The 26384-nt window shown below is 52.4% G+C and overlaps 1 protein-coding gene across 3 annotated transcripts; it reads left to right on the top strand.

Moving 5' to 3' along the window:
* The first annotated feature begins 382 nt into the window (after positions 1–382).
* Positions 383–23938, top strand: DNAJB12 (DnaJ heat shock protein family (Hsp40) member B12). 3 transcript variants are annotated; one of them, XM_010339274.3, is made up of 9 exons: positions 383–674; positions 11127–11307; positions 12786–12931; positions 15398–15583; positions 15700–15779; positions 18558–18667; positions 20144–20316; positions 20905–21002; positions 22164–23938. In XM_010339274.3, the coding sequence occupies exons 1-9, from the start codon at positions 440–442 to the stop codon at positions 22191–22193; spliced, it is 1239 nt and encodes a 412-aa protein (XP_010337576.1). In that variant the 5' UTR covers positions 383–439; the 3' UTR covers positions 22194–23938. The 3 variants fall into 3 exon arrangements, with proteins under 3 accessions (XP_010337576.1, XP_010337577.1, XP_003928666.1); XM_010339275.3 differs by having other exon boundaries at positions 20905–21050; XM_003928617.3 differs by having other exon boundaries at positions 384–674; positions 20905–21056.
* The last annotated feature ends 2446 nt before the right edge of the window (positions 23939–26384 follow it).

Genomic DNA, 26384 nt, shown 5'->3' with positions numbered 1-26384 from the left:
GGCGACAGAGCGGGACTCCATCTCAAAACAAACAAACAAAAAACACCCCACTCTCTATCCCTGTGTTTTCCGTCATTTTTCTTCATAGTTTGGATAGCACTATCTGAATATATCTGGGTGGCTCCCCACACCCTACACACACTGGAATGTAAGCGCTCTGAGAGCAGGGGCTTTGTTTTGTTCACCACTGTATTCCCATCATATAACCATGCCTAACAGTGGGCACTCAATATCTGTTCAGGGAATAAAAAAAACCTTCGTCTGAAACGTATATAGTTACTAGCAAGACCGTGCAAGCATAGTCAACTCTAAGGCCTTCGGAACATGAAATCTGGGCTTGCGCCATTTTTGACACTTAAGCCAGTCGTCCCTTTCTTAGAAGACATACGGTAGCGCTTCCACCCTCGCTCAAATCTCGGGAAGAAGGGGCGGAGGGTAGATGTCATCACTACGCGCCTGCCTGCCCGCGACGCACCGGCGGGTGGCGCAGCCCTTCGCTCGCCCGGCCTCCCCCTCCCTGGTTCCGCGCTCTGGTTCCGCCATGGAATCCAACAAGGATGAAGCCGAGCGCTGTATCAGCATCGCCCTCAAGGCCATCCAGAGCAACCAGCCCGACCGGGCGCTCCGCTTCCTGGAGAAGGCACAGCGGCTGTACCCGACGCCGCGAGTTCGCGGTGAGTGTGAGATGCCGGAGAGACTGGGGACATTAGAACTGATGGGGCGAATACGGGAACGGACCGATGGGAGCAGTTGGAGGAGGGGGAGGGGTGGCGAGGCGCGGCTACGCCTGCGCACTGAGACGCGCAGTGGCTGCTGGGAGGCGTAGTCTTTCCTTCGCGTTCCTCTGCGGGATGTGGACAGCCTGGAGACTTGGGTGGCCGGGACTTCAGCTTTCGGAGTGCTAGTGGAACCCTCTGTTGGTGTGAGGTCTCTGAAAACGGAACGCGCTGGCAGGCGGGGCGAAAGGAACTTACCTGGAAGTGAACTCGAACTACTTTTCCCAAGGGGCCGTTCGGTGGCCCTGGCCAGTCGCGGGCCTGGGAAATATTATAGTTCAGGAAAATAAACATAACTCCTCTGAGGGAGAGAATGGGTGCTAGGCAGGGATAGACTTCCGTCTTTCGGGGGCCCAGGAAAGGAGCCTTCACTCTCTCTCATGTCTCGGACTGAGGGTCAGGGACCACCCTCCCAAAATGCGAACCGGCCTTTCCACCCACTCCAATCCGCCTCCTGGGACGGTGTGTCCTGAGGCCGGGGATAAGGAGATAGGAGCGGGTGGCCTGGTGGGAAGTGCTGGCCTCAGCCGCCCCAGCCCTCCATCGCCCGCAGTTGTCCAGCTGCGGCTGGCCATGTGGATGCTGAGGCTGCTGAGAGGCCCTGGACAGGAGGCTCCCGAGCCAGGGAGGGAAGAGTGAGTCTGGCTTTACTGCTCATCACCTCGCTTCACCCAGGAACCCTTTCTTGTTTCCTTAACCTGAGTTTTCCAAGGAGTTTTTCTTAATCCAAGCCGGAGGGGAGAAAGACACGGGGTGGTGCCTGTGATCACCACCTAGTAAACTGGGAGTAACAGGCACTCCGCAGGCCCAGGGCTCAGCCTGACGGCTACCACGTGACCTTCCTGGGCTTGGGTTTCCTCTTCGGGAAGATTAGAGGGTTGGCGCAGATAATGTGATTGGCAATAATACCCACAGGGCTTTGCAGTTTAGAAAGCTCCTTTGCCTGTGCCTTATCACTTGAGCCTGCCAGGTAGGGAGGCAGAGCAAAGATCATTATCTTTACCCTATGGTGATGAAACATCTCTGAGGAAAGGGATGCCCAAGATGACACAGCTAGGAAGTGGAAAGTTCTGTGACTCTATAAATGTTTATGAAAGAAAAATGAAATTGAGGAGCAGCAGTCACCCTCCTAACTGGCCCTGCCCCCCGATGAGATTGAGAAGGCGGGACGCTGGTGGAAGAGGTAGCCTGGACTGCCCGAACTTTCCTCCATCCTGACTCTTGCAGGTTGATGTTTGGCCTGTTTGCCTCCCCTTGGAGAGGGTTTCAGGCGGTATTTGCCAGGACACCTGAGGTAACCTGCTCAAGGAGCTTCCCTGTGAATTAAATCATCTTCTGTGGTGGGGTATGGACCCTCCAACTGTCAGAATTCTGCCTGATTCTGATGCTGCTGCGGGTTCCGGAGGAGGCAGCCAAGAAAGGATGGGCCACAGGGCCTGTGGGGCTCTTCCTGTCAGCAGGCTCCTGCACCAGTTCAGGGGCGTGAAGGAGTGTCCTCTCTAGGGCTCAGGCACTGAAATTTGCTCAAAGTCACCTGCCAGCATATATGTCATATTTGTGCTTTTCTGGAAAGACTGTGAGACTGTATGTCTTAGGCATCTGTGTAAACTTTACTGTCTGTAGCCCTCCACTGAGCTAACAGGGACCTGGGATAAGTTTAGGTCAGGGACAGGGAAAGATCTTACTTAAAAAATAAAAAGGAGAGCTACCCATTGGGCTCCCCATCTCCCCAGGGGGAGTGATACAGATATATTAGGTGGTTATCTATTGCTTTGGGTTTGGGCCCATCCCAGATGCGCATTCAATGCAGCAGACTTTTGTTGAAGATCATTTATGTTTTGGTTTGTTTGCAAAGTCCTCTGCTTGGTGCTAGCAAGATTGGTAAAATGTGATCCCTCACTTCCAAAGAGCTTCTCATCTAGTGAAAGGGACAAACTTACAGAAACAAATATTACAAGGCAGAACTTGATTAAACAAAAATTAAGCCCAGGGTTACATGCTGAGGACTTAAGGATGGGCATGAAAAAAATCACTCCTCATCATCCATGAGTTCACAGTCTGATGGCAGGGAGGGGGTGCGGAGGACAATCTCCTGAACATTATAAGCAGTGTAGTGAGTGCTGTGGCGAGGGCATAAAAATAATGTTATCTCACAGCGAGGGAATGCTTTGGGGGCAACGGGGTAGCATTTGAACTGGGCTTTGGAGAAAGGTATGAGACTTGATGAAAGACATACTGGGAGAAGACAGGGAGCTGAAAGTTGTAGAGTTTGGGGGAGGAGATCAAAGTGTCGCAAGATATAGAGGCAGTGGAGGTGGTAATTTGTATATAGAGAGGATTAAGGTTGGAAAATTAAATGGGACCAGATCATAGAAATCCTTTTCTACCAAGCCAAGATATTTTCACCCTGTTCTGTGGTTAGTGAGGAAACCATTGAGGTTTTTGACAGCAGGAATAAGATAAGGGCACTGTTGTTAAAAGAGAACAGCATGGAGGGTTAATGAGAGGGAAGAGACTCAAGGTAGGAAGCCAGTGGGAAAGAATTGCCTTGAGCAGGTTGGATATTCTAAGGGCCTGGGGCAGGGCAGTATGGATAAGGCTAAGGTCCGTGGAAAGGAGGCACCAGGCCTGTGTAAGAGAGGTGTGGGAGGAAAGTCAGATGGGATGCTGGGGGATCAGAATGGAAGCCCCTGTGACCAGGAAGAAACCCGGCTGAAGAACTGGGATGGAAAGCGATGGGCAGAGGGGGAGGTGCCAGTGGGACACAGTCCAAAGGAGCTGTGAGCCTGGAACTCAGGAGAGCACTCCAGGTTCCACACAGAAGTCTGGTGTCTGTTCCCTGGAGATCACCGGAGTTGTGTGCGACTGAGGTCACTGGGAAAGTGCAGACCATGGAGAGAAGTTTGCTACAGGGACAGTGGCAGTCAACACCTGCCCTGAGCCCACAGACAAAGGCAGAGGAAGCAACAGAGTGAGATGGAGCAAGAAGAGGCAGTCCCCGGAGAGGGCGGCAGCCAGGTAGCCATGGAGAGGTTTGGCAGCAGGTGGCCAGCAGCACTGTCAGATGCCACAGGCGCCACGTGGGAAAAGGACAAGTTGTAAGGTGAAAAGGGAAGGATCAAGAGCATGGGTGGAGGATGGTCTTCGATAGGTGGAAGGGCGGAGAAGGGAGAGTCAGAAAAGAAGGGAGGCTCAGAGCAACCTTGAAAGGGCGAGGGACCTCACACCGTTGGCCTTCACAGCAAAAAGAATGTGAGGGGACTTGAAACTCTTGCTGCAGGAGGTGGGACAGGGAGGCACTGAGTTAAACTGCAAAGTAGTATATGGGCCCTAAGCTGGGAGATCACAGACTAGAGATGGCGGAGCCAGTCAGTCCCTTTCTGGGAATTTCCATCCAGCAGCTGGAAGCCTGGCAGCCATTGGCTTTGGCTAAGGCTTCGTAACAAGTGTGGAAGGTGCCAGGTTTCCCAGGGAGCTCATGAGAGCATCTGTAGGCCTCAGTTTCCCAAGCATACAAAGAGAACATTGGCTGGGATGATCCTGAGGTTCCTTGCAGCTCAGACTGCCAGACATTCTGTGAAATGGCTGGCTCCGGGGTCCAGGCTAAGTCAGAAAGGCCAAACTGGGAAGGCCAGCCCACAGGAAAAGGGAGAATGGGTTGCTGAGGGATTCTGCATTCAAAGTCCAGGAATGAGAGATGTTCTAGTGCTGGCGAGGTCCAGGGTGGGGTTGTTCCCTTCAGTCAACCTTCATGAGCCCCATTGTGCACTCAGCCCCTTCAATTCACTTTACAGAATCTTCTTTACCCCTCAGAACTCCTAGGAGAGCAGGGGTCGGGATTATGTCTCCGCTAAGGAACTAGATAACCTGGCAAGGCTACGTGGCTAGCCGGCGAAGACCCAGAACTGTCCATCTCCATTCCCAGGCCCTTTCCTGACTCACTGTGAGCACCATAGGTACATAGAGCCCAGAAACTCAGCTACTCACCTGCTAACAAAGTCGCAGAGACAACACTATGTATTTGCTGGGCATTGGGCTGAGTTTTTGGCCAGCATTCACTCATTTCCTTTTTTAGCCTGTATGAGGGAGATAGAGTTTTGCACGGATAAGCTAACTTACCTTGTCCAAGAGGACCCTTCTAGCAAGTGGCAGAGCTAGATTTGAACCCATCAGGCAGTCTCACCTTTTTCCTTTTTTTTTTTTAGGAGACAGGGTCTCACTCTGTTGCTCAGGCTGGAGTGCAGTGGTGCAGTCACAGCTCACTGCAGCCTCAACCTCTTGGGCCCAAGTGATCCTCCCACCTTAGCCTCCCAAATAGCTGGGAGGCGTGTGCCACCACACCTGGCTAATTTGTGTGTGTGTGTGTGTGTGTGTGTGTGTGTGTGTGTGTGTGTAGAGACAGAGTCTTCCTATGTTGCCCAGGCTGGTCTCAAACTCCTGGGCTCAATCCATCTTCCTGCCTCAGCCTCCCAAAGTGCTGAGATTACAGGTGTGAGCCACTGTGCCCAGGCAAGTCTAAATCTCTAGTCTGGGTTTGGTGGCTTTGGCTGTAGAAATCCTCTCAGCTCTATCTCAGCGCCCCTCCATCCCAGCTCTGTTTTCTTCGACTGATTTCCCTTCCTTTTCCAGGTCTCCCAGCTTTACTGAGAAGGTACAGAACCAAAGTAACATTAAGTGATTCTGTCTCCTTTTGTGACATTGCCTGTCAGCCTCTGTGCCATGAGGGATGTAAGCATGAAGCTGTCACATCCCCCAGACCACAAGAGAGACCTTCAGGCAGAAGGCTTCCATGTGACCCAGAGCACTTCCATTCTCTTTTGGGCTCTCTTTCTGTACTGTAGGGAAATCAGAGTGGCTGATTCCCTGTAACTGCCCTAAAAAGCTTCCAGAATCTTCCCTGAGAGGTCCTAGAGAGAGCCTGTCCCATCTCCTGGCTGGTGCTCCTGCTCATCTCTGGCAGTTTATTCAACTGGTTATTTTGCCCTTAGGATCTGGGCCACTGGAGCTTCCAGAGGATCCGAAATAAACAGCTTTTTGAAAAGTCCTAGGAAACCAGCATACTCTCTCCTCCTCCTGCCCCATCTTGACCAGTGTCTCTTCACCTGTTGGTTTCTCCTGCCATTCCCTTGATAACTGGATGGCCTGAAATCTCATGGTTACTACTAGGTCCAGAGCCTACTGAGCGCTGAGCCTTTGCCTTCCTGAGCCTTGGAGCTCCCCTGCTACCCAGCCCTCCTCCTCCCCACCCTCCACTACAGGTCTCTTCACCTCCCTGGCCAGCCCATTTCTGCGGCCAGACACTTCATCAGCCTTGACCCTTTACCCACTGTCACTCTCTGCACCAGGTGCTTATACACATTACCTGATTTCATCCTCCACCACCATTGTGAGGAAACCAGGTTCAGAGAGATTGCATAGATCAGCCAGGCTCACACCGCTAGGAATGGCAGAGCTGAGATTTCAATCTGGGTCTTTCTGAATTTACTGCCTCTTCTATGCTTTTGCTTGGATCCCTGTGCCCGATTCCCACCCCCAGCCCGTCAGACATGTGCCACCCGGGATAGCAGCATAGTTAAGAGCATGGACCCTGGAGCTGGACACCCTGGGATTTGAAGTCCCCTCCGTCTCCTAACCAGCTTTGTGGTCATGGCAGCAGTCTGCCACAGTGCCCTGTTCCTGCAGTTGGGTGGAGTAGGTAATAAGACCTACCTTCTAAGGCTCCTGTGGCATTTAAATGAGCTAATACATGCAGGTCACTGTGAAAGTGCCCACCTGACACACAGCACTGGGTAACAGAAACGATTGTCACTATTGCTCCTCCGTAAGCACCCTCTCAGGGTTCGCTGCGGGAGCCCGTCACCTCCCTTATTCAGAGCAACTCTGGCTGTAAGCTTCTGTGTTTGGATTTCCCAACTGAAGATAGCAAAATCACGCAAGCTCACAGTGCGACAGCAGCAGCCCAGGGAACAGTGCTCCACTGGAGCCCCATACTCTGTTCCCAGTGAGACTGGCTCTCAGCCTCTTGGCTCAGACCCCAGTGCATTGCAGTGATGGGTGTGGCACCCAGCACAGTGTCTTCAGGTCAGCAGGCACCTAATGTGTTTGAAGGAAGCAGAGAACTGTTCCGGGATGTGCTGCCATACCTCCTCAACACAGAAGGATGCTGGGTTCTTGCAGTGATCCAGATGCCTGTTTTCCCAGCTTGTCAGAGGCTTTAGGATTTTACTATCCAGTGCACTGGGGCCTAGGCCTGACTGGGGTTTCTCAGAACTGGTTTTGTGCCTGGAATAAATGGACACAGGGATCCGCTGCCAGAGACTTGGGCCCTTCCTCATTTGAATCTGCTGGGAACCACAGGCTTAGTTTTAAATAACTGTGCTGCTGCCTGAGGGTGACAGTTAATGTCCTATATAGACTCCAAACATTGAAGAGGACATTTGACATGGCCAACCACTTGAAAAATGTAAAAAATAGCAAGTAGTGAGCACAGCGGATACTTCTTTTGGTCTCATACCATCCCTTTCCCCCTTGGGCAAACTCATTTCTCCCATTCCTCTTTACAGCTAAGCAAAGGCCTCCAGGAAGCCTTCCTGACTGATCCCACCTGAAATAGATGGTCCTGCTATGCAGGGTCTCCTATGCAGGGTACTTTGCCCATCTTGGCACTCCACATGCCAAGTCTGTTGAACTCACTACTTTGAGATCTTAAAAATCTGTCATTCAAGGCCGGGCACGGTGGCTCACGCCTATAATCCCAGCACTTTGGGAGGCCGAGGTGGGTGGATCACGAGGTCAAGAGATCGAGACCATCCTGATCAACAAGGCGAAACGTCGTCTCTACTAAAAATACAAGTATTAGCTGGGCATGATGGCGCGCGCCTGTAGTCCCAGCTACTCGGGAGGCTGAGGCAGGAGAATTGCTTGAACCCAGGAGGCGGAGGTTGCGGTGAGCCGAGATCGTGCCATTGCACTCCAGCCTGGGTAACAAGAGCAAAACTTCGTCTCAAAAAAAAAAAAAAAAAAAATCTGTCATTCAGGTAGGCTTGCATATGAAAGAAAAAAAAAATCTGAAGGGTTGACTGGGCATGGTGGCTCACGCCTGTAATCCCAGCACTTTGGGAGGCCGAGGCAGGCAGATTACCAGAGGTCAGGAGTTCAAGACCAGCCTGGCTAATATGGTGAAACCCTGTCTCTACTAAAAGTACAAAATTAGCTGGGTGTGATGGCATGTGCCTATAATTCTGACTATTCAGGAGGCTGAGGCAGGAGAATTGCTTGAACCTGGGAGGCGCAGGTTGCAGTGAGCCGAGATCGCCCCATTGCACTCCAGCCTGGGCAAAAAGAACTAAACTCTGGCTCAAAAATATATATATATATATATATCTTAAGGGTTATGCCTTGGTTTTTGTTTTTTGAAATGGAGTTTCACTCTTGTTGCCCAGGCTGGAACGCAATGACATGATCTCTACTCACTGCAACCTCCGACTCCCAGGTTCAAGCGATTCTCCTGCTTTAGACTCCCAAGTAGCTGGGATTACAGGCATGTGCCACCACACCCCACTAATTTTGTATTTTTAGTAGAGATGGGGTTTTACTATGTTGGCCAGGCTGGTTTCAAACTCCTGACCTCAGGTGATCCACCCGCCTCAGCTTCCCAAAGTGCTGGGATTACAGGAGTGATCCCCTGATACTGATTTAATATTAAAACATTTTTAGGCCTGGCATGGTGGTTCATGCCTGTAATCCCAGCACTTTGGGAGGCTGAGGGTATGTGGATCACTTGAGCTTAGGAGTTCAAGAGCAGTCTGGGCAACATAGTAAGACCTTGTCTCTACTGGAAAAAAAAAAAAATTCATAAACATTAACCAGGCATGATGACACAGGCCTGTAGTCTCATCTACTTTGGAGGCTGAGGTAGGAAGATTTGAGCCAGGGATGCAGAAGTTGCAGTGAACCGTGATCGCTCCACTGCACTCCAGCTCAGGTGACAGGGCAAGATGTTGTCTCAAAACAAAACAAAACAAAACAAAAATCTTTTTTAAACCAATGGTGGCCGGTCTCAGTGGCTCATGCCTGTAATCCCAGCACTTTGGGAGACCGAGGCAGGCGGATCACGAGGTCAAAAGTTCAAGATAAGACGGGGCAACAAGTCAAATCCTTGTCTCTACTAAAATATACAAAAATTAGCTGGACATGGTGGCTCGTGCCTGTAATCCCAGCTACTTGGGAGACTGAGAGCGGGGAATTGCTTGAACCTGGGCCCGGGAGGCGGAGATTGCAGTCAGCCAATATCGTGCCACTGCACTCCAGCCTGGGCTACGGAGTAAGACTCCATCTAAAAAAGAAAAAAAAGGCCGGGCGCGGTGGCTCACGCCTGTAATCCCAGCACTTTGGGAGGCCAAGGCGGGTGGATCACAAGGTCAAGAGATCGAGACCATCCTGGTCAACATGGTGAAACCCCGTCTCTACTAAAAATACAAAAAAATTAGCTGGGCATGGTAGTGCGTGCCTGTAATCCCAGCTACTCAGGAGGCTGAGGCAGGAGAATTGCCTGAACCCAGGAGGTGGAGGTTGCAGTGAGCCGAAATCGCGCCATTGCACTCCAGCCTGGGTAACAAAAGCGAAACTCTGCCTCAATTTAAAAAAAAAGAAAAAGAAAAAAAAAATGGTAAAAATAGGACATAGTGCAGTAGACTGAATATTTTACTTATTCAAAATGTGGTACAGTGCAAACGTATTTGCAGATTTGAATGAGTTCAGTAGAAAAAAATGGATTCGTAAGTTGGATTAATAAAAGAAAAGCAGAGTAAAACCAAATACATTGAAAGAAATAGCAATTAAAGTAGTATTAAATGAATTCTAGCAGGGCACATTGGCTTATACCTGTAATCTCAGCACTTTGGGAAGCCGAGACGGGCAGATCACTTGAGGTCAGGCATTCAAGACCAGCCTGGCCAACATGGTGAAATCCTGTCTCTACTAAAAATACAAAAATTAGGCCAGGCACAGTGGCTCACACCTATAAGCCCAGCACTTCGGGAGATGAGGTGGGTGGATTGTTTGAGGTCAGGAGTTTGAGACCAGCCTGGCCAATGTGGTAAAACCCCATCTCTACTAAAATACAAAAATTAGCTGGGCATGGTGGTGGGCGCCTATAATCGCAGCTGCAAGGGAGGCCGAGGCAGGATAATTGCTTTAACCCAGGAGGCGGAGGTTGCAGTGAGCCAAGATCATGTCACTGCACTGCAGCCTGGGCGACAGAGCAAGACACTGTGTCAAAAAAAAAAAAAAAAAAAAAAATTAGCCAGGCGTGGTGGGTGCCTGTAATCCCAGCTACCTGGGAGGCTGAGGCAGGAGAATCGCTTGAACCTGGGAGGCAGAGGTTGCAGTGAGCTGAGATCACACCACTGCACTCCAGCCTGGGCAACAGAGTGAGATCGTTCTCAAACAAAGAAATAAAAAATGTACTCTAAATAAAGTAATACAGGGTTTATTAATAAAACCAAGTGTGCTTTTTGAAGACTATCAGAATATCAGGATTCTGCCTAAGTTTAGCTGGAGTACAGTGGCACAGTCTTGTTCACTGCTACTTCTGCCTACCAGGTTCAAGCTGTTCTCATGCCTCAGCCTCTCGAGTCTCTCGAGTAGCTGAGATTACAGTCACCCACCATCATGCCCAGCTAATTTTTTTTTTTTAAGTAGAGATGGGGTTTCACCATGTTGGCCAGGCTGGTCTCAAACAGCTGGCCTGAGGTGATCAGCCTGCCTTGACATCCCAAAGTGCTGGGATTACAGGCATGAACCACCACGCCATAGTGCCTATCCTGCCTACTCTATTTTTTTTTTTTTCCAGTTCTAATACTTTCTCTTTTTTTAATTTATTTTTATTTTTTATTTATTTATTTTTTTAAGGTGGGATTTCACCATGATGGCCAGGCTGGTCTTAAACTACTGACCTCAGGTGATCCACCCACCTTGGCTTCCCAAAGTGCAAGGATTACAGGCGTGAGCCACCTTGCCCGGCCAAAATCAATTTTTTTTTTTTTTTTAAGACGGGGTTTCACCATGTTGGGTCAGGCTGGTCTTGAACTCCCGACCTCAGGTGATCCGCCCACCTGGCCTCCAAAGTGCTTGAATTACAGGCATGAGCCACCGCGCCTGGCCTTGCCTACTCTTAAGGACGATGGCTTTCAAGAGAGCAGATGACTGTCCACCCAGCACCCACAGGCCCAATCAGGGCAGGAGCTGGTGGCTTTGCTGGGAGGGGAAGTGGGTAGGAAACAGGACCGCTCATCAAGTCACACAGCCTGCTAGAGCAGGAGCCCTGAATGGTTTCCTTGCCTTGCACAGCCCTGATTGAGTCCCTCAGCCAGAAACCACAGACTGCCGGTGACCAACCCCAACCCACAGACGCAACCCATGCCACCCACAGGAAAGCAGGTGGGACCGATGCCCCCTCGGCCAACGGTGAAGCTGGAGGAGGAGAGAGCACCAAAGGCTACACTGCAGAACAAGTTGCAGCTGTGAAAAGGTAGACAGCTGGGCCGGTGGGCAGGGGCCAGAGCCTGGGGGACTGGGGACGTCTAGAGGCTTCCCGCAGCACGTCCTCCACCTCCCATCTGCCTGTGGGCTGCACCGGGCTGTGGGAGGGTCTTGGAGGATGGAGAAGGTCCAAGTCCCCAGGCTCACCAGGACCTCTCCTTATTTCCATCAAGGCCCAGGAATACAGCATGGGAACTGGGGCTCCACTATCCTTCCCACCAAGATGACCCACAGCAGAAGCTGGAAAAGCTGACACTGCCAGCTTCCTCTGCCACTGGCCAGGCAGGCCCCAGGCCTCTTTACACAGCTGTGTTTGTCAACAGAGATGGAACCTGGTCTCCCCTTCCAGATTCTACCCTAATCCACACCCCAGCACCCAACAAAGACCCTTTTAGATCAGAGCCTGTGTGGGGTAAAATGGAAACCAGAGGCAGAGTTGTCACCCCTAGGCTGTGGGCAGGCCCCACTTGGAGCAGCCCACTACCAGGACAGAGACCACCCAGCCAAGGCTTCTCAGGCTTAGACGTTCCCAGCTCCCATTTCTCCCCAGGCCTCCCAGCAGCTGGCCTTGGGCATCCCCCAGGGTCATGCCTACAGCTCCTGGCAAGCTTCAGGATGGGGGCTGCTTATGTGAGACTGAGCATGGCAGCTGTTTGCTGTAATAGTATAGGCCAGATCTGCACTTCTCTGACCTGGCCAGGTCAATTGCAGGCAAAAGAAACTGATGCATAAGGGATTGGGAAGGCCTAGAAACACCCAAAAACTGGGGGAGCTCTCCATGAGCACAGAGAGGAAGAATTAGTGAAAGAGAACCAGGGTCTCTTTAGGCCCTGTGCTTGGGGTGAACAGTCACCTGCCATTTCTGGCTTTCATGTTACCCACTCAAGACTCAGATTAGGGCAGGCAGGGTAGCTCATGCCTGTCATCCTAGCACTCTGGGAGGCTGAGGCAGGAGGATCCCTTGAACCCAGGAGTTAGAGACCAGATTGGGCAATTAGAAGACCCTGTTTCTATCTTTAAATATGTAAAATTTTTTAAACTGAAAAAAAAAAAAAAAAAAAAAAAAAAAGACTCATTGCCAGGAGAGTCAGTTGGCTGACATTGGGACACTGCCCTGGGTGATGGATACCAACAGTTCTCCTGAGCCCCTCCCATGGGGAAGCTGTTAGCAGAACAGGGGGAGGCAGATACTGGCCTGGCAAACCCAGCAGCTGCCCCTCCTAAATCCAGGAATCCAAACAGTGCTCCTGCTGTTTCCCATGGGCCTTCCCAGCTCAGCATCATATTTGACACTCACTGTGGCTTCTGTGTCCCTGAGGTCACACAGCTGACCCAAGGAGCTGTCAGCCTTGCCCGGTTGGTCCCTGCAGCCTGCTCAGAGCTGTGTGCCCCACATAGCCTATTCCTTGCTCACCTCACACAGACCCGTGTGGAGCACCCCCCGACCACGCTCTCCTCCCTCCCCAGGGTCAAGCAATGTAAAGATTACTATGAGATCCTGGGAGTGAGCAGAGGGGCCTCGGATGATGACCTGAAGAAGGCCTACCGCAAACTGGCCCTTAAATTCCACCCAGACAAGAACCATGCACCTGGCGCCACTGAAGCTTTCAAAGGTAAGCTGGCCCTGGTGTCCCGGCATTTTGGTGTGTTTATCTCCTGTACTTGGCAGGGAAGATGACAACTTTCCAGGAAGTGGGGGGGCAGGAGGAAGTGGCCTCAGGAAACAACTAGCCCAGCCTTGGGAGCTGCTTCCTGGGATAAAAGTTCTAGTAGCCACCTATAGCTGTGTAGAGTTTGTCAGAGCTCAAAAAGCGCCACTCCTGCCCCCACTCCCTCTGCAGTTCCTGGGGTGACAGGAGTGGAGCACAGCGAGAAAGTTCTAGTAGCTTCTGCAAAGATTCTCAGTGATTGAGTGACTTACTGTGTGCACTCCATCCTGTCTTGGAGTCTCATAGCTGCCCACTTTACACAAGTGACCGTTTCCCTGCTGAGGGGCAAGGTAGCCTCAGGTCAGGGGCTTCAGGCCTGGTGGTCACCTCAGTACCAGCAGCCACAGCCAGCTCCCCTGCCATACCCATACACCTGGGGCCTGCAGTGGGGATGTGGCAGTCACTGGGCTCAGGGCCCGCTGGCTCTGGGATGAGTGCTTCATTTCTGGCTGAAATCATAAGCTGCCCTTTATTCATTACTTTTTTTTTTTTTTTTTTTTTTTTGAGACAGAGTCTTGCTCTGTTGCCCAGGCTGGTGTATAGTGATGGGATCTCAGCTCACTCCAACCTCTGCCTCCTGGGTTCAAGCAATTATCCTGCCTCAGCCTCCCAAGTAGCTGAGACTATAGGCGTGTACCACATCTGGCTACTTTTTTTGTATTTTTTGTAGAGACAGGATTTCACCATGTTGATCAGGCTGGTCTTGAACTCCTGACCTCAAATGCTCTTCCCACCTCAGCCTCCCGAAGTGCTGGGATTACAGGCGTGAGCCACCGTGCCTGGCCTATTCATTACATTTTCATTTAACCTGTCAGGCACAAATGTGTACTGACTCTGTGCACTGCAATTTCTCATTGCCCCAAATATCACTGTCTTCTCTCATGCCCACCGTATCCCTCCTTCTCTCATTCCCGCTTCATCCATCTCCTTGGGAAATAGTACGGTGACTAGTCCCCCCAGCCTGGGTGGGGTGCATGCTGTGCTGCGCCCATGACCATAGCCAGCTGGAGAGCCTGTGGCAGAGCAGACCCCGAGACTTAGTGTGCTGTGTCCCAGGGGCCCCCAAGGAGTAGGAGAGTGAAAGTGGGGGTACAGCAAGGTAGCCCTGGGGAATGTTTCTCCAGCCCCAACCTCTGCCTGCAGCCTGCTCTGACTGTACCGAGAGGCCAGGTCAGAATAGGTGAAGGAGAGGATTCCGTTCTCTTTATTCCCAGGGATTTCAGGATGTGAACCAGATGTGGCTTGGACCCACTCCTCAGAGAGAGAGGCAGCTTGAGGAGAGGGAGTGAGAAACAGAGGAGGTCAGAGCTAGGGGTCCTTCAGGGCACAGCCTTCCCAGCCAAGGAGCTCTGGTGGGAGGCTCCAGGACCAGGTAGGAAACAGCAGCTCAGGGAGTAGGGCCTCACCCCAGCCACATCACCAGAGTGGAGGAGTCTCCATAGAGCCCCGGGATTTGGCCCTTCCCCACAGTTCCTGCTGCCTTCCAGTTCATTAAGGATATTGTGTGTCTGTCTGGCCTGCATGTCAGACTATGATTCAGGTGTACAGAACCTTCAGAAAGGGACACCCATCCCACTGGACACCTCGAGAGGAATGAGGAAAGAGGTTTTGGTGGTTTTATAAAGTCAGAGAGAGAACTTGAAGCAAGAGACAGCTGGCCTTTGTTTGACTCCCAGCTCCATAACGTCAAAGCTGTGTGAGCATAGGCAGTGACTTCTCTTCTGAGCCTGTTTTCTCATTGGTGAAATGGAGATAGGGTGGCTCTTAGAGGTAAATGAGTTGACTGGATGTGGTGGCCTCTGTCTGTAATCCCAGCACTTTGGGAGGCCGAGGTGGGAGGATCCCTTGAGGCCCAGGAGTCCGAGACCAGCCTGGGCAGCATGGCAAGACCTTGTCTCTACAAAAAATACAAAAATTAGCTGGGCGTGGTGGTGCACGCCTTTATTCCCAGCTACTCAGGAGGCTGAGGTGGGAGGGTCGCTTGAGCAAAGGAAGTTGAGGCTGAAGTGAGCTACCGTTGCTCCACTGCACTCAGCTTGGATGACAGAGTGAGGCCCTGCCTCAAAAAATAAAATTAAAAAACAGAGAAAGAAGTAAATGAGGCAACGCCCCTAGGGGGCCTGGCACATGGACCAATGCCTTGAGGAGAGCAAGGAGCCTGTGTTACCCTCCACCCAGCCAGGCTGCCCAGATCCACGGAGGGAGCTTTCTGAGTGCCCCTGCCCACACTGGCCAAGCTTCCTGCCAGCCCCAAGGACTTCTGCTCCCTAAAGTACTGCTTGAGTACCTGAAAAAAGTGAGCACTCAGCTGCCATAGGAGCCTCCACCCACAGCCAGCATCCTCAGGCCTGACCTTCCCCTCCTCTCCAGCCATCGGCACAGCATATGCGGTACTCAGCAACCCAGAGAAGAGGAAGCAGTATGACCAGTTCGGCGATGATAAGAGCCAGGCGGCCCGGCACGGCCACGGGCACGGGGACTTCCACCGTGGCTTTGAGGCTGACATCTCTCCAGAAGACCTCTTCAACATGTTCTTTGGTGGCGGCTTCCCTTCTAGTAAGTTCCCCAGCCTCCCCACAGCCAGGTATCCCTGGGGTGACGGTGGAGATGGCATGCCAGCCTCTCCCTTTCCCAACAGCCCGGGCTCCTGACTCAGCCCCTCTGACCCCCAGGTAACGTCCACGTCTACAGCAACGGCCGCATGCGCTATACCTACCAGCAAAGACAGGACCGCAGGGAGAACCAGGGTGACGTGAGTGAGAACGCCATCGGGGACAGCCTGGGGAGGGCACCAATTCCACCCCAGGGAAGGGATCTGGAGCAGTGTTTCCTTCCACACTGTCCATTCTGGGACACGCAGAGTTGCCACAACTCTCAGCCGAGGAGCCCTCTGGGCCTCACTTGCCATTCTGCTAGGTGACACCGGGGGGCACCACACGAGGGCGCCGTGCTCCACAATACCCGCAGGAGCACAGTTTTGCTGGCCTGGCTGGGGAGTGGAATGCGTGCAGCCAGTTTTGGGTGTGAGGCTTCCGTGCAGCCTGCTCTCTGGTAGGCCAAAGTGACATCTTCTAAGCAATGGAAAATTACACTTCGTGAGAGAATTTTATTTTATTTTATTTTTAATTTTTTTCTCGGGTCTCAACTATTTTCTCTCAGCTTTGTGAGAGAATTTTTTTTTTTTTTTTTGCGATGTCCCGCTCCATCGCCCAGGCTGGAGTGCAGTGGTGCGATCTCGGCTCACTGCAACCTCTGCCTCCTGGGTTCAAGCTGTTCTCCTGCCTCAGCCTCCCAAGTAGCTGGGATTACACATGCATGCCACCACGCCCAGCTAATTTTGTATTTTTAGTCAAGATGGGGTTTTTGCCACGTTGGCCAGGCTGGTCTCGAACCCCTGACTTCAGGTGATCCACCTGCCTTGGCCTCCCAAAGTGCTGGGATTACAGGCATGAGCCAATGGCCAGTGAGAGAATTTTAAAGGATGACAGCATAGGTGCCAACTCATCCCGCTAAAAGGCCAAAAGATTCTTTTAAAAGATATTTATAAAAATTTGGGAGGCCGAGGTGGGCGGATCACCTGAGGTCAGGAGTTTGAGACCAGCCTGGCCAACATGGTGAAACCCCATCTCTACTAAAAATACAAAAAGTAGTCGGGCATGGTGGCACCTGCCTGTAATCCCAGCTACTCAGGAAGCTGAGGCATGAGAATCACTTGGACCCAGGAGGCAGAGGTTGCAGTGAGCCAAGATCGTGCCACTGCACTCCAGCCTGGGCGACAGAATGAGACTCCATCTCAAAAAAAAAGATATTTATAAAAATTATAACTAGACAATACTTCAAACACGTTTTGTATGCCACAGATCAAAGAACAGTTAGCTAGCTAAAATTAAAATATCGTGGACAATTGCAGAGCATTTTAAATTCTGGCAGGCAGAAGGGGTTTCCTTTTGCTCTGACAATGTTTGTTCAATTTTTTTTTTTTTCCCTGACAGAGTCTTGCTCTGTCACCCTGGCCAGAGTGCAGTGGCACAGTCTTGGCCCACTGCAACCTCTGCCTCCCGGGTTCAAGCAATTCTTCGGCCTCAGCCTCCTGAGCAGCTGGGACTACAAACATGCACCATCACACCCAGCTAATTTTTGTATTTTTAGTAGAGATGGGGTTTCACCATGTTGGCCAGGCTGGTCTTGAACTCCTGACCTTGTGATCTGTCCACCTCAGGCTCAGAAATGCTGGGATTACAGGCATGAGCCCCTGTGCCTGGCATTTTTTTTTTTTTTCTTTTTTAAAACAAAACAAAACAGGGTCTTGCTCTGTCACACTGGCTGGAGTGCAAGAGCCTCCCCTCCCAGGCAAAGCTCCGATCTCAGACTCCCAAGTAGCTGGGACCACAGGCGCATGCCACCCCACCCAGCTAATTTTTTCTGGAGATAGGGTCTTACTTTGTTGTTTGAGCCCTGGCTGGTCTCAAACTCTTGGGCTCAAGTGGTCCTTCTGCCTCACCCTCCCACAGTGATGGGATTATAGGCATGAGCCATTGCCCCAGTCAATTTTTTTTTTTTTTTTTGTATTTAACCACTGAAGAGTTTTTGGCCAGGCATGGTGGCTCATGTCTGTAATCCCAGCACTTTGGGAGGCTGAGGCGGGCAGATCACAAGGTCAAGAGATCGTCACCATCCTGGCCAACATAGTGAAACCCCATCTCTACTAAAATACAAAAAGTAGCTGGGTGTAGTGGCACATGCCTATAGTCCCAGCTACTCAGGAGGCTGAGGCAGAAGAATTGCTTGAACCCAGGAGGCAGAAGTTGCAGCGAGCTGAGATCACGCCATTGCACTCCAGCCTGGCACCTGGCGACAGAGCAAGACTCTGTCTCAAATAAAATAAATAAATAAAAAATAACAGAAGCGTTTTTAACAGTGAATGAATTTGTTAATTTTTATTTCTAATTCTTAAATGTTTGTTTGCTTTTACTGCAACCTAAGACAGTGCTATTTCTAACTTTAATTGGTCATTTTTATTTTATTTTAATTATTATTTTTTGTAGAGTTGGGGTTCTACGTTGGCCAGACTAGTCTCAAACTCCTGGCCTCATGTGGTCCTCTCACGTTGGTCTCCCAAAGTGTTGGGATTACAGGCATGAGACAGTGCACTGGCCATATGTTTAAATTGGTAATATATTTGTGTGGTTCAGATTTGAAAAAGGTGTATATACCACATGTCTCCTTCCAGCCCAGCCTGCCATTCTCCTGGAGGAAGCAACTTTTGCTGTTTTTTTTTTTGCATTCTCTCAAAGTAAATGCAGGCACCACACTTCCTCCTGTATTTTACACCAGTTGCTGCTTTGTTTTTATCTGGGAAAGCTGGAAGGTGAAGAAGCATCTGTATTTTGGGATGAGGGAATTTGTGGAGGGAATGGCAGAGTGGTGTCATGCCTCCCCAGGCTCACTGTTCTAGGGGAGCTGGTGGTGATTATGACTGATGCCACACCCCACCCAGATCCAGTGGAGTGACGTTGGCTCTTCCCTCCAGGGCGGGCTAGGGGTGTTTGTGCAGCTGATGCCAATCCTCATCCTGATCCTCGTGTCAGCTCTCAGCCAGCTCATGGTTTCCAGTCCACCCTACAGTCTGAGCCCAAGACCGTGAGTACAGGGGTGAGGCTGGGCAGACCAGGGGCTTTAGATTCTCAACCCCATCAGGAGCCTTCCTTACTGTCCTGATCCAGCCAGTGCCTGATCATAATGCAGAAACCTGGCTTCAAATCAAGAAAATATACTTTCTCTATTGAACTAGGACTCTTAAGCTTTCTAGGATTGTGGTCCCCTAAGAGAATGCAGCGAGAGCTATGGACCTTTTCCATAGAACAGTGCACACGGGCACGCGCACGCAAATACACACACACACGATAAACATGCCTGCGCGCACACACACACACACACACACACATATATACACATACTGTACACACAGAATTTTGCATATGATTTCAGCGGCTTTGTGACTCCTTCCTGCCCATCTACCCTGCCAACCCTGACAAAGAACCTCTGTTCCTTGGTTCTGATTGGGCTCTCTGAGGCTATGGAAAGAACAGGACACTAGAGTCAGACAGAGCAAGCGCAGCTTAGAATCCCAGCTTCTCCACTAAGAAGCTGCATGACCCTAAACAAGTTCTGTAACCTTGGTTTCCTCATCTATAAAATGAGAATTATAACATTCACCTGCTGTGGAAATTAATGAGTAATGCATATAAAATGTCTGGCCCATTAGAAATGCTCAACAATATTTGTTCAATGAATGCCTGGTCTCAACTGCCAGGAGTGAACTTGAGGATGTTTCGTGACCCGTTAGGGTGTCAGCTCCCCTCATTGATGTCCAACACTTGGCCCAGGATCAGCTACACAGTGAGTGTGCTCAGCTTCAGTGGGTGGAGCTCTCCTCCCCACAGGCAGCCGCCTCTGGCTGGGAGCTGGCAGGACCCTTCTCAGTCAGCAGGGGGCAGACTCGGTCCACAGGACCCTGGCTGCCGGCTCAGGCTCTGTGGCCAGATGCCAGCCCTTTTCCTTGCAGCTAGAGAAATTCAAGGAGCAGAGGGCTGGGGCAGGGGCTCTTGTCCCCAGAGCACTGATCCTGTCTGGGTGTCGAGGCTCTTCCCATAGCCGGCAGAGCCTGCGACTGGAGCTGGGAAGATACAGCTCCTTGGAGCCCTTCCTGTCATTTTGTTCCTAAGCCTCTTAATTCTACACTGGGAACTCCCAGATAGGCAGGCAAGCCCTTAGCAACAATTGGCTTAGGGGATGAATGGAGAAATGGAGGCACTGAGGTAGAGCCCAGACTCCCTCAAAGTCCTCTCCTTAAAGGCCCCAGGTCAACAGTGTGGTAAGCAGGGAGTATAAGGGCAGAGCACCCCTCAGTCTGGGCCACGTGTGTGGAGGGTAGAGGGATGCTGCTCTTTCCTCAGACTCTCCTTTCGGGGAGTGTGTAAGTCCCTCTCTGGTTTGGGAGGGAACCAGCTACTCCTGTGGTCTCTGCGGCACCTCGTGTCATGGGGCCCATCACCCCTAGAGTGCTCTGGGCATGGGGACCTGCACCCACTTTGAACCTGGTATATTTCTGGCCAGGTCCGTGGGCCACATCCACAGGCGAGTCACTGACCACCTGAGTGTCGTCTACTATGTGGGAGATACTTTCTCCGAGGAGTACACAGGCTCCAGCCTCAAAACAGTGGAGCGGAATGTGGAAGATGATTATATCGCCAACCTCCGGAACAACTGCTGGAAGGAGAAGCAGCAGAGTGAGTGTGGGGGAGGGCAGGGCTGTATCTGGCAGGTGACTGGGGACAAAGATGGAAAGCAGGGGAAGAAGAGAGCCCCGCTCACCTCCAGCTCTGGGGGCCTGGCCCTCGGCACTGCCCTGCACCAGCCACCTCCCAGCCAAAAGCTGGTCTCCACTCCTGTGTTTCCCCCGGGCTGGGAGCCAGGGGCCACGTGGTGGTTGCCTCAGGTTCCCGTAAATCACTGCCATCAGCCCTTCATGTTGGCTGCCAGAGGTGAGTGTGTAGAGAGAGACTGGAGCAGATGGATCCCTGGCCACCCCCGACTGTGCTCCTGGATCTGTCTGTGGGACCCTGGGGAGGCCTGACCAGGATGACAGGGTCTCACGTTGGGTGGCCTCACTGCATTCTAGAGAAAGGTGCCTCTGTCACCCTCTCCCACGTAAGGACTGTAGTCTCTGCTCCTCCAGGGTCTCCCTAATGGGAGGCCAGCCCTGCCCAAGCCCTCGGCATATGCCAACCTTCCTCCACCTCCACAGCCCTTGCAGGCTTCCTCGAAGGCTTAGGGAGGCACTGGGTGTGCACTAATCCTGTCCCATTGCTTTGCAGAGGAAGGTTTGCTGTACCGGGCTCGCTACTTTGGCGACACTGATATGTACCACAAAGCACAGAAGATGGGCACCCCCAGCTGCAGCCGACTGTCAGAGGTGCAGGCCTCCCTGCATGGATAGTCCTGGGCCAGCCACGCCACCGAGGTCCAAGTATGAGCCAGGGCTGCCTCCACCCTGCAACTCCTGGCAGCTTTGGCCCTGGTCATGAGGCAGAGGAGGGAGGGGGAGAAAGGGAGGAAGCCTGGTGACTGTGGCAAAGACTCCTGGGGCCTGCTGGGAAACCAGCGTCGGTTTCTGCCCTCTAGCAGTGCTATCCATCCCACTCCTCCACTCTGCTCCCTGGCTCGGGGGGTGTGGGGGACCCCAGAGCCAGGCAGAGTGGAAACCCAAAGCTGTTGCTGAGGGCCACCCAGGGCCTCTCGGTCCACTCCAGCCATCAGTCACCCGGCTCTTTCTCCAGCACAGCAGACTACTGTCTGTGCCCTGGTATTTAGGCCACCACATATTGTGGGGCCCAAGAGAGCCCCATATGCACACTGCCTGCCTGATACTAGGAAGAACCATGCGGGAACAGGTGGGCCAAGAGCCCTCCTCTTCCTCCATCCCTCCAGCCAGGAGGAAATGGAGCAAGATGAACGGGCAGCCACAGGGTGGATGGGAGCTGGCAGTCTTGGTGTCGGGAGGGGCCACGGGCCCTGACCACCCCCTCTGGTGGGATCTGAGGCAGTCTCTCAAATGCCATCACACCTGGCAGCCGGGAAGCCACAGGCATCCGGCCCTGCCCAGGCATCCCGCCTGTGGTCTGAGGAAGGGAACAGAAGGTCACGAGTTCAGGGTCAGATGCAGCCGCTCAGCACAGGAGGGGTGGAGGAGAAATGAGAGTTGCTGGTAGCAGGCTCCCGCCTCCCTGTGAGTAGGGGTGCTGGGCTCTGTTCCCAGCATTTGCCACAGGAGGCCATTTGGGCCAAGCCCAGAGGAGTGTGGGCAGAAGCGGTAAACGTTCTTCTCCATGTGGGTGCCCTGCCCACCCGCTCCTTTGCCTATGTCCTCCCGGCCTAGATCGGAGGCCAACTCTGCCTGGAGGCCATTTGTGCCTCTGTGCCTCTGAGGGAGCGCAGACCGCAGGTGGGATGGGTGGAGGTCGGGCAGGCAGCACGGTGCCCCTGGCAGTGTCGAGGGGAGCTACTTGGGTGGCTTAAGCTAGAGGAGCTGGTGCCGTGTGACTGCCAAGCTAACTGTTGCCACTCTCCTCCCCAGACTATGAAATCCCTGGAGAATTTTTGGTGACATGCACTGAGCCAAGGTGATGGACTGTATATTTAAGGAAAGACATACAAAGAAACAAAATTAAAATGGAATTGGAGGCTGAATGCTACACAGCTGCCCTCTCTCTCACCCAGTAAATGCAGAAAGCTCTTAGGACAGACAGAAAACCTGCCACGGGGCTGCTTCCCTCCCTCCCAGGGCTGGCGGAGGCTCCGCAGCAGCCCTCTCCCAGGATACGGAAACCATGGCAACGAAAGTAGAATGTAAAACTTGCAGCAGATAGCAGTGGGAAGGGCTGGGGGAGGGGCACGCAGCTGCCTTTCCTCTCTCCCAGGAGCCACCACCAGCCACCTCTCAGGAGAAGCCAGAGGTACTGGCCAAGGATAGAGAGGAGGAAGAAAGAGAACTCTCCATAGAATGTAATTTATAGATGCGTGTATATGTGTATATATATATATATATCTATTTATATGTAAATAGACATATATGAAGATATATATATATAGTCTACTTTTTAAACTGCAGGGATTTGGTTAAGTTGTTTAGCCGATTTCTTCCATGTTTTAGAAATGAGGCCTGTTTGGGGAAGGTACCCTGGTGATGATCTTGCTAGACGTTAGCTGTAGCTGGCAGCTATAGGAGAGCTTTTCGCGGCCCCCAAAACCCCAGCCTGGTTTTGATGGCAGCAGTAATTATGATAGTGTGAACCCAAAAAGGCCTCAGGATTTTGGTTAAGCTGGAGAGGAGCAGGCCGCGGAGGGAGGGGCCGGGTCAGTATTGAGTCACAGTAGAGGCCCAACGAGGACCTGCTCAGGTGGGACCACCCCCCCCCAAGCTCTGGGGGGCTCTTTGTCCTGGTGCCCGGGAGCCCTCCAGCCCGCTGCCCACAGAAGGGAAGGCCTGCAGAGGGGGCCAGGATCTCCCTAACCACTTCCCCACCCCTAAGTCCCTCAGTGGGCTTTGCCTTATCGGTGCCATAGGGCACAGCTCCATCATTGCCACTGGTTTTTCCTAAGTCATGCACCAAGGACTTCAGAAGGCTCTTCCTCTGAGTCAGCCGGTGGCGCCAGGACCCCAGGGCAGCCTCTTCGACTCCTGAAGAACAGGCAGTACCCGTGGGCACCTCTGTCTTCACCCGCCGTGGATGTGACCAACAGGCCTCCTCTTGCACCTTGGACAAAGGATACACCTGAACCACGATAGTTTTCTTCCCCTCACCTTCAAATGAGGATTTTGCTGAAAACAGCAGTTGCTGCCAGGGGAAGGAGGGAAGTTTGATTGATTCCCACAGTTTCTACTGGGCCTTCTGGAATGACCGTGTTTTCCTATGGCGGTGGGGGTGTCGAGCCCGCTGCCTTCCAAAGCCTTACTTCCCCAAGCTGCCAGCCAGGAGGTGATAACCTCCCTCCCAGAGTTTCTCTTGGCTCTTTTTTTAAAAGTCCCCCAACAAATAGGATTCTTGCTGGGAAAGGAAGTTTGGTAAGGAAATGTCAAATCTGGTTTTTAAGTAAGTCCCGTCCTGCAATGAAGCGGCCACCTCAGCCCAGAGAGAGATGATAAGAACTGATGTGGCCAGAGTGCCCACCCACGGTGGCCCCGGTGCTCTGTCCCCAACGCCCTGACCGTCTGTCTGGTCTTGGTAATGTCCCTAGATGGGCTGAGCCATGTGCAATAAGAACATAGATCCTAAAGGATCCCCTGGAAGCTGTATTTCTTGAATTAGAATTCTGAAATTGTACATCTATAAATATATGTTTATTATGTGACTGGCCGTGGTGGGTCTGCATTGAGCGGGGAGGCGGGGGTGGGGGCACAAGCCCCAGCTGCTACTGACACTGTCCAGCTCGTGCCACAAGGAGATCTTGATGAGGAGCCTGAATTTCCCCTGACCCCTGGCCCCAACTGACAGCCACTTAAGTCACCTGCTGTTCCAGAACTAACTCTGTCCAGGCAGAGGGGTGCTCAGGTGGCTGGGGGGATGCCTGACCTGAGCAGGCTGGGTCCCTGGGGTTCCCAACACCAGTCCTGGGTGGGCATCTGGCCATGACTATCACCCTCTGCTTTCTCCCCTCCCACATACCCTCACGCTCTCAGGCCTGCCTTGTGCCCACAGGGCATTTGGAATCTCCCCGCCCCAACCTGGAGCTCAAGCCCACTTGGGAGCCAGAGCCTTGGGAAAGTGTCTTGAGTTTGTTTCCATCTCTGGCTGCAGAGTCCTCCCCACACCGCCCCTGCAGCCCGCCCTCCTCTCCAGGAGGTTGGAAAGTTAAAAATGTGGCCGCCCAAGTCGGGTTGGGCTCCTGTGAATGGAGCTGCAGATCTGCCCGGGCCTCCCAGAGACAGGGCCCAGCAGCCCTGACTGGCCGACCCAGGCCCCTCCTGCGGCTGCGCCAGCCAAAGACAGGCGGGCTGCCCGGTGGTGCCACCGCGCCCCGGGAGCTCATTGGCTGCCCTGCCCGGGGTCACCACAGCCTGCCCTAGTGTGCAAGCCGCCACTTGTTGGCTGCGGCTGGCAGAGGCATTGTGGGCGCCCTCCATTCACCCACCTCATCCCCCTGCCCTCTCTGTGCCGCTCGGCCACAAGCCAGAAGAGGTGGGACGCACGCTTTGACTGCAGCAAAAAGAGGCTTTGACAAGTGTCCCCTACTGTCAGATGGTAGAACGCGCCACTACTCCGTCCCAGCTCCCAAGCTCTGCCAGCTTACCGCCTTGTCCCCTGCCGCTCCTGGGTCCAGAAAAGAAAACTGCTCCAGGGACAAGGAGCACACGCCCGACCTGCCTGTAACCTCATCCCCACCCCAAGTTGCCCAGACAAAGTCACCTGGCGTCTGGAGCAGGTACACAGCAGTGCCAAGAATCAGGTAAATAGACCGTTGACATGATTCAGAAGCAACCCAGAGTCCCTACCAGGCAACACGCCATGTGACATGAGTAAGTCAGCCCATTTCCCAGAGCAGGAAACAGGCTTGGGGGAGGAAAGGGGCACCCAGGGGCTTGAAGAAACTATGTGTCTGGGGTCCCTGTAGGAAAGTGGTCATTCTGCCAACAGTTGCTGAGCCCAAATTTGCTGCACTCAGAGAAATCAAACCCGCTGGTGTCAGGTAGCATGGGCAGAAGACCCGAGTCCAGGAGGGTGGACAGGGATGTCACACTGAGGGTGGTGGCACTTCATCTGATGGGCTTGGCCTAGGGAGCAGCTGTCCATTCAAGTAGGCATCTCTCCTGACAGTGACACAGACATCCACCTGGCTGCACCAGGAAACGTCATCCCTAGGACGCAGCATCAGGGGCTGGGGCTGGATCTTTCCCATTTACTGACTGGGTGACCTTGGGTGTTGCTGAAACAGTTCAGGAAACGCCACCCCAAAGTCTGCCATTTTGGTGTGCATCATACTTCAAACCGGGGCACCGGAGCAAGTGCAGGAAGGCAGGACGGGCTTTTCTTTCTTTCTTTCTTTCTTTCTTTCTTTCTTTGAGACGGAGTTTTGCTTTTATTGCCCTGGCTGGAGTACAATGATCTGATCTCAGCTCACTGCAACCTCTGCCTCCTGGGATCAAGTGATTCTCCTGCCTCAGCCTCCCAAGTAGCTGGGATTACAGGGATACACCACCACACCCGGCTAAATTTTTTTTTTTTTTTTTTTTTTTTTTTTTTGTATTTTTAGTAGAGATGGGGTTTCTCTATGTTGGTCAGCTGGTCTCGAACTCCCGACCCCAGTTGATCCACCTGCCTCAGCCTCCCGAAGTGCTGGGATTACAGGCGTGAGCCACCACCCCCAGCCATAGGAAGGGCTTTCTCTGAAGTTCCCTCATCTGCCTAAGTTGTCTTGAACGCCATCTGGGGCATCTTATCTACCAGGGAAGATTAACTCATTGACAGTGACCTATTATTCTTGGGGCTGCTCAGACAGCTTTTATGACCTGAGAGACTTTTTATCTGCCTAACGAGACAACCTTTGCTCACCATACAGTTCCTCTCCTCACCCTCCCCAACTTGTGTGGCCACTACCCACCAGAAGCCCCCAGCCCCTTTTCTTCTAAGGTACAAAGGTTATCCTGGACCCCAATTCCTTTTCTGTAGCTCAAGATATGATCCTTCTTGGAGCCTCATACTTCATGGGGTCCCATGCCTACGTACATAATTAAATATTGTTTTTCTCCTGTTAACCACTTTATCTGTCCATTTAATTCCTAGCACAGCCAAAGAACCTG

This window comes from Saimiri boliviensis, chromosome 12, assembly GCF_048565385.1.
Source record: "Saimiri boliviensis isolate mSaiBol1 chromosome 12, mSaiBol1.pri, whole genome shotgun sequence".
NCBI classification, from domain to species: Eukaryota; Metazoa; Chordata; class Mammalia; order Primates; family Cebidae; genus Saimiri; species Saimiri boliviensis.
The sequence above is the reverse complement of the archived record's forward strand: the minus strand, read 5'-3'. Positions and strand labels throughout refer to the sequence as shown.

Bases quoted from the DNA above. Each gene is read 5' to 3' on its own strand.
- DNAJB12 (XM_010339274.3), top strand. From the start codon at position 440: ATGTCATCACTACGCGCCTGCCTGCCCGCGACGCACCGGCGGGTGGCG. The intron at 11,308-12,785 runs GTAGACAGCTGG...CTCCCTCCCCAG, and splicing joins CAAGTTGCAGCTGTGAAAAG to GGTCAAGCAATGTAAAGATT. The intron at 15,584-15,699 runs GTAAGTTCCCCA...TCTGACCCCCAG, and splicing joins TGGTGGCGGCTTCCCTTCTA to GTAACGTCCACGTCTACAGC.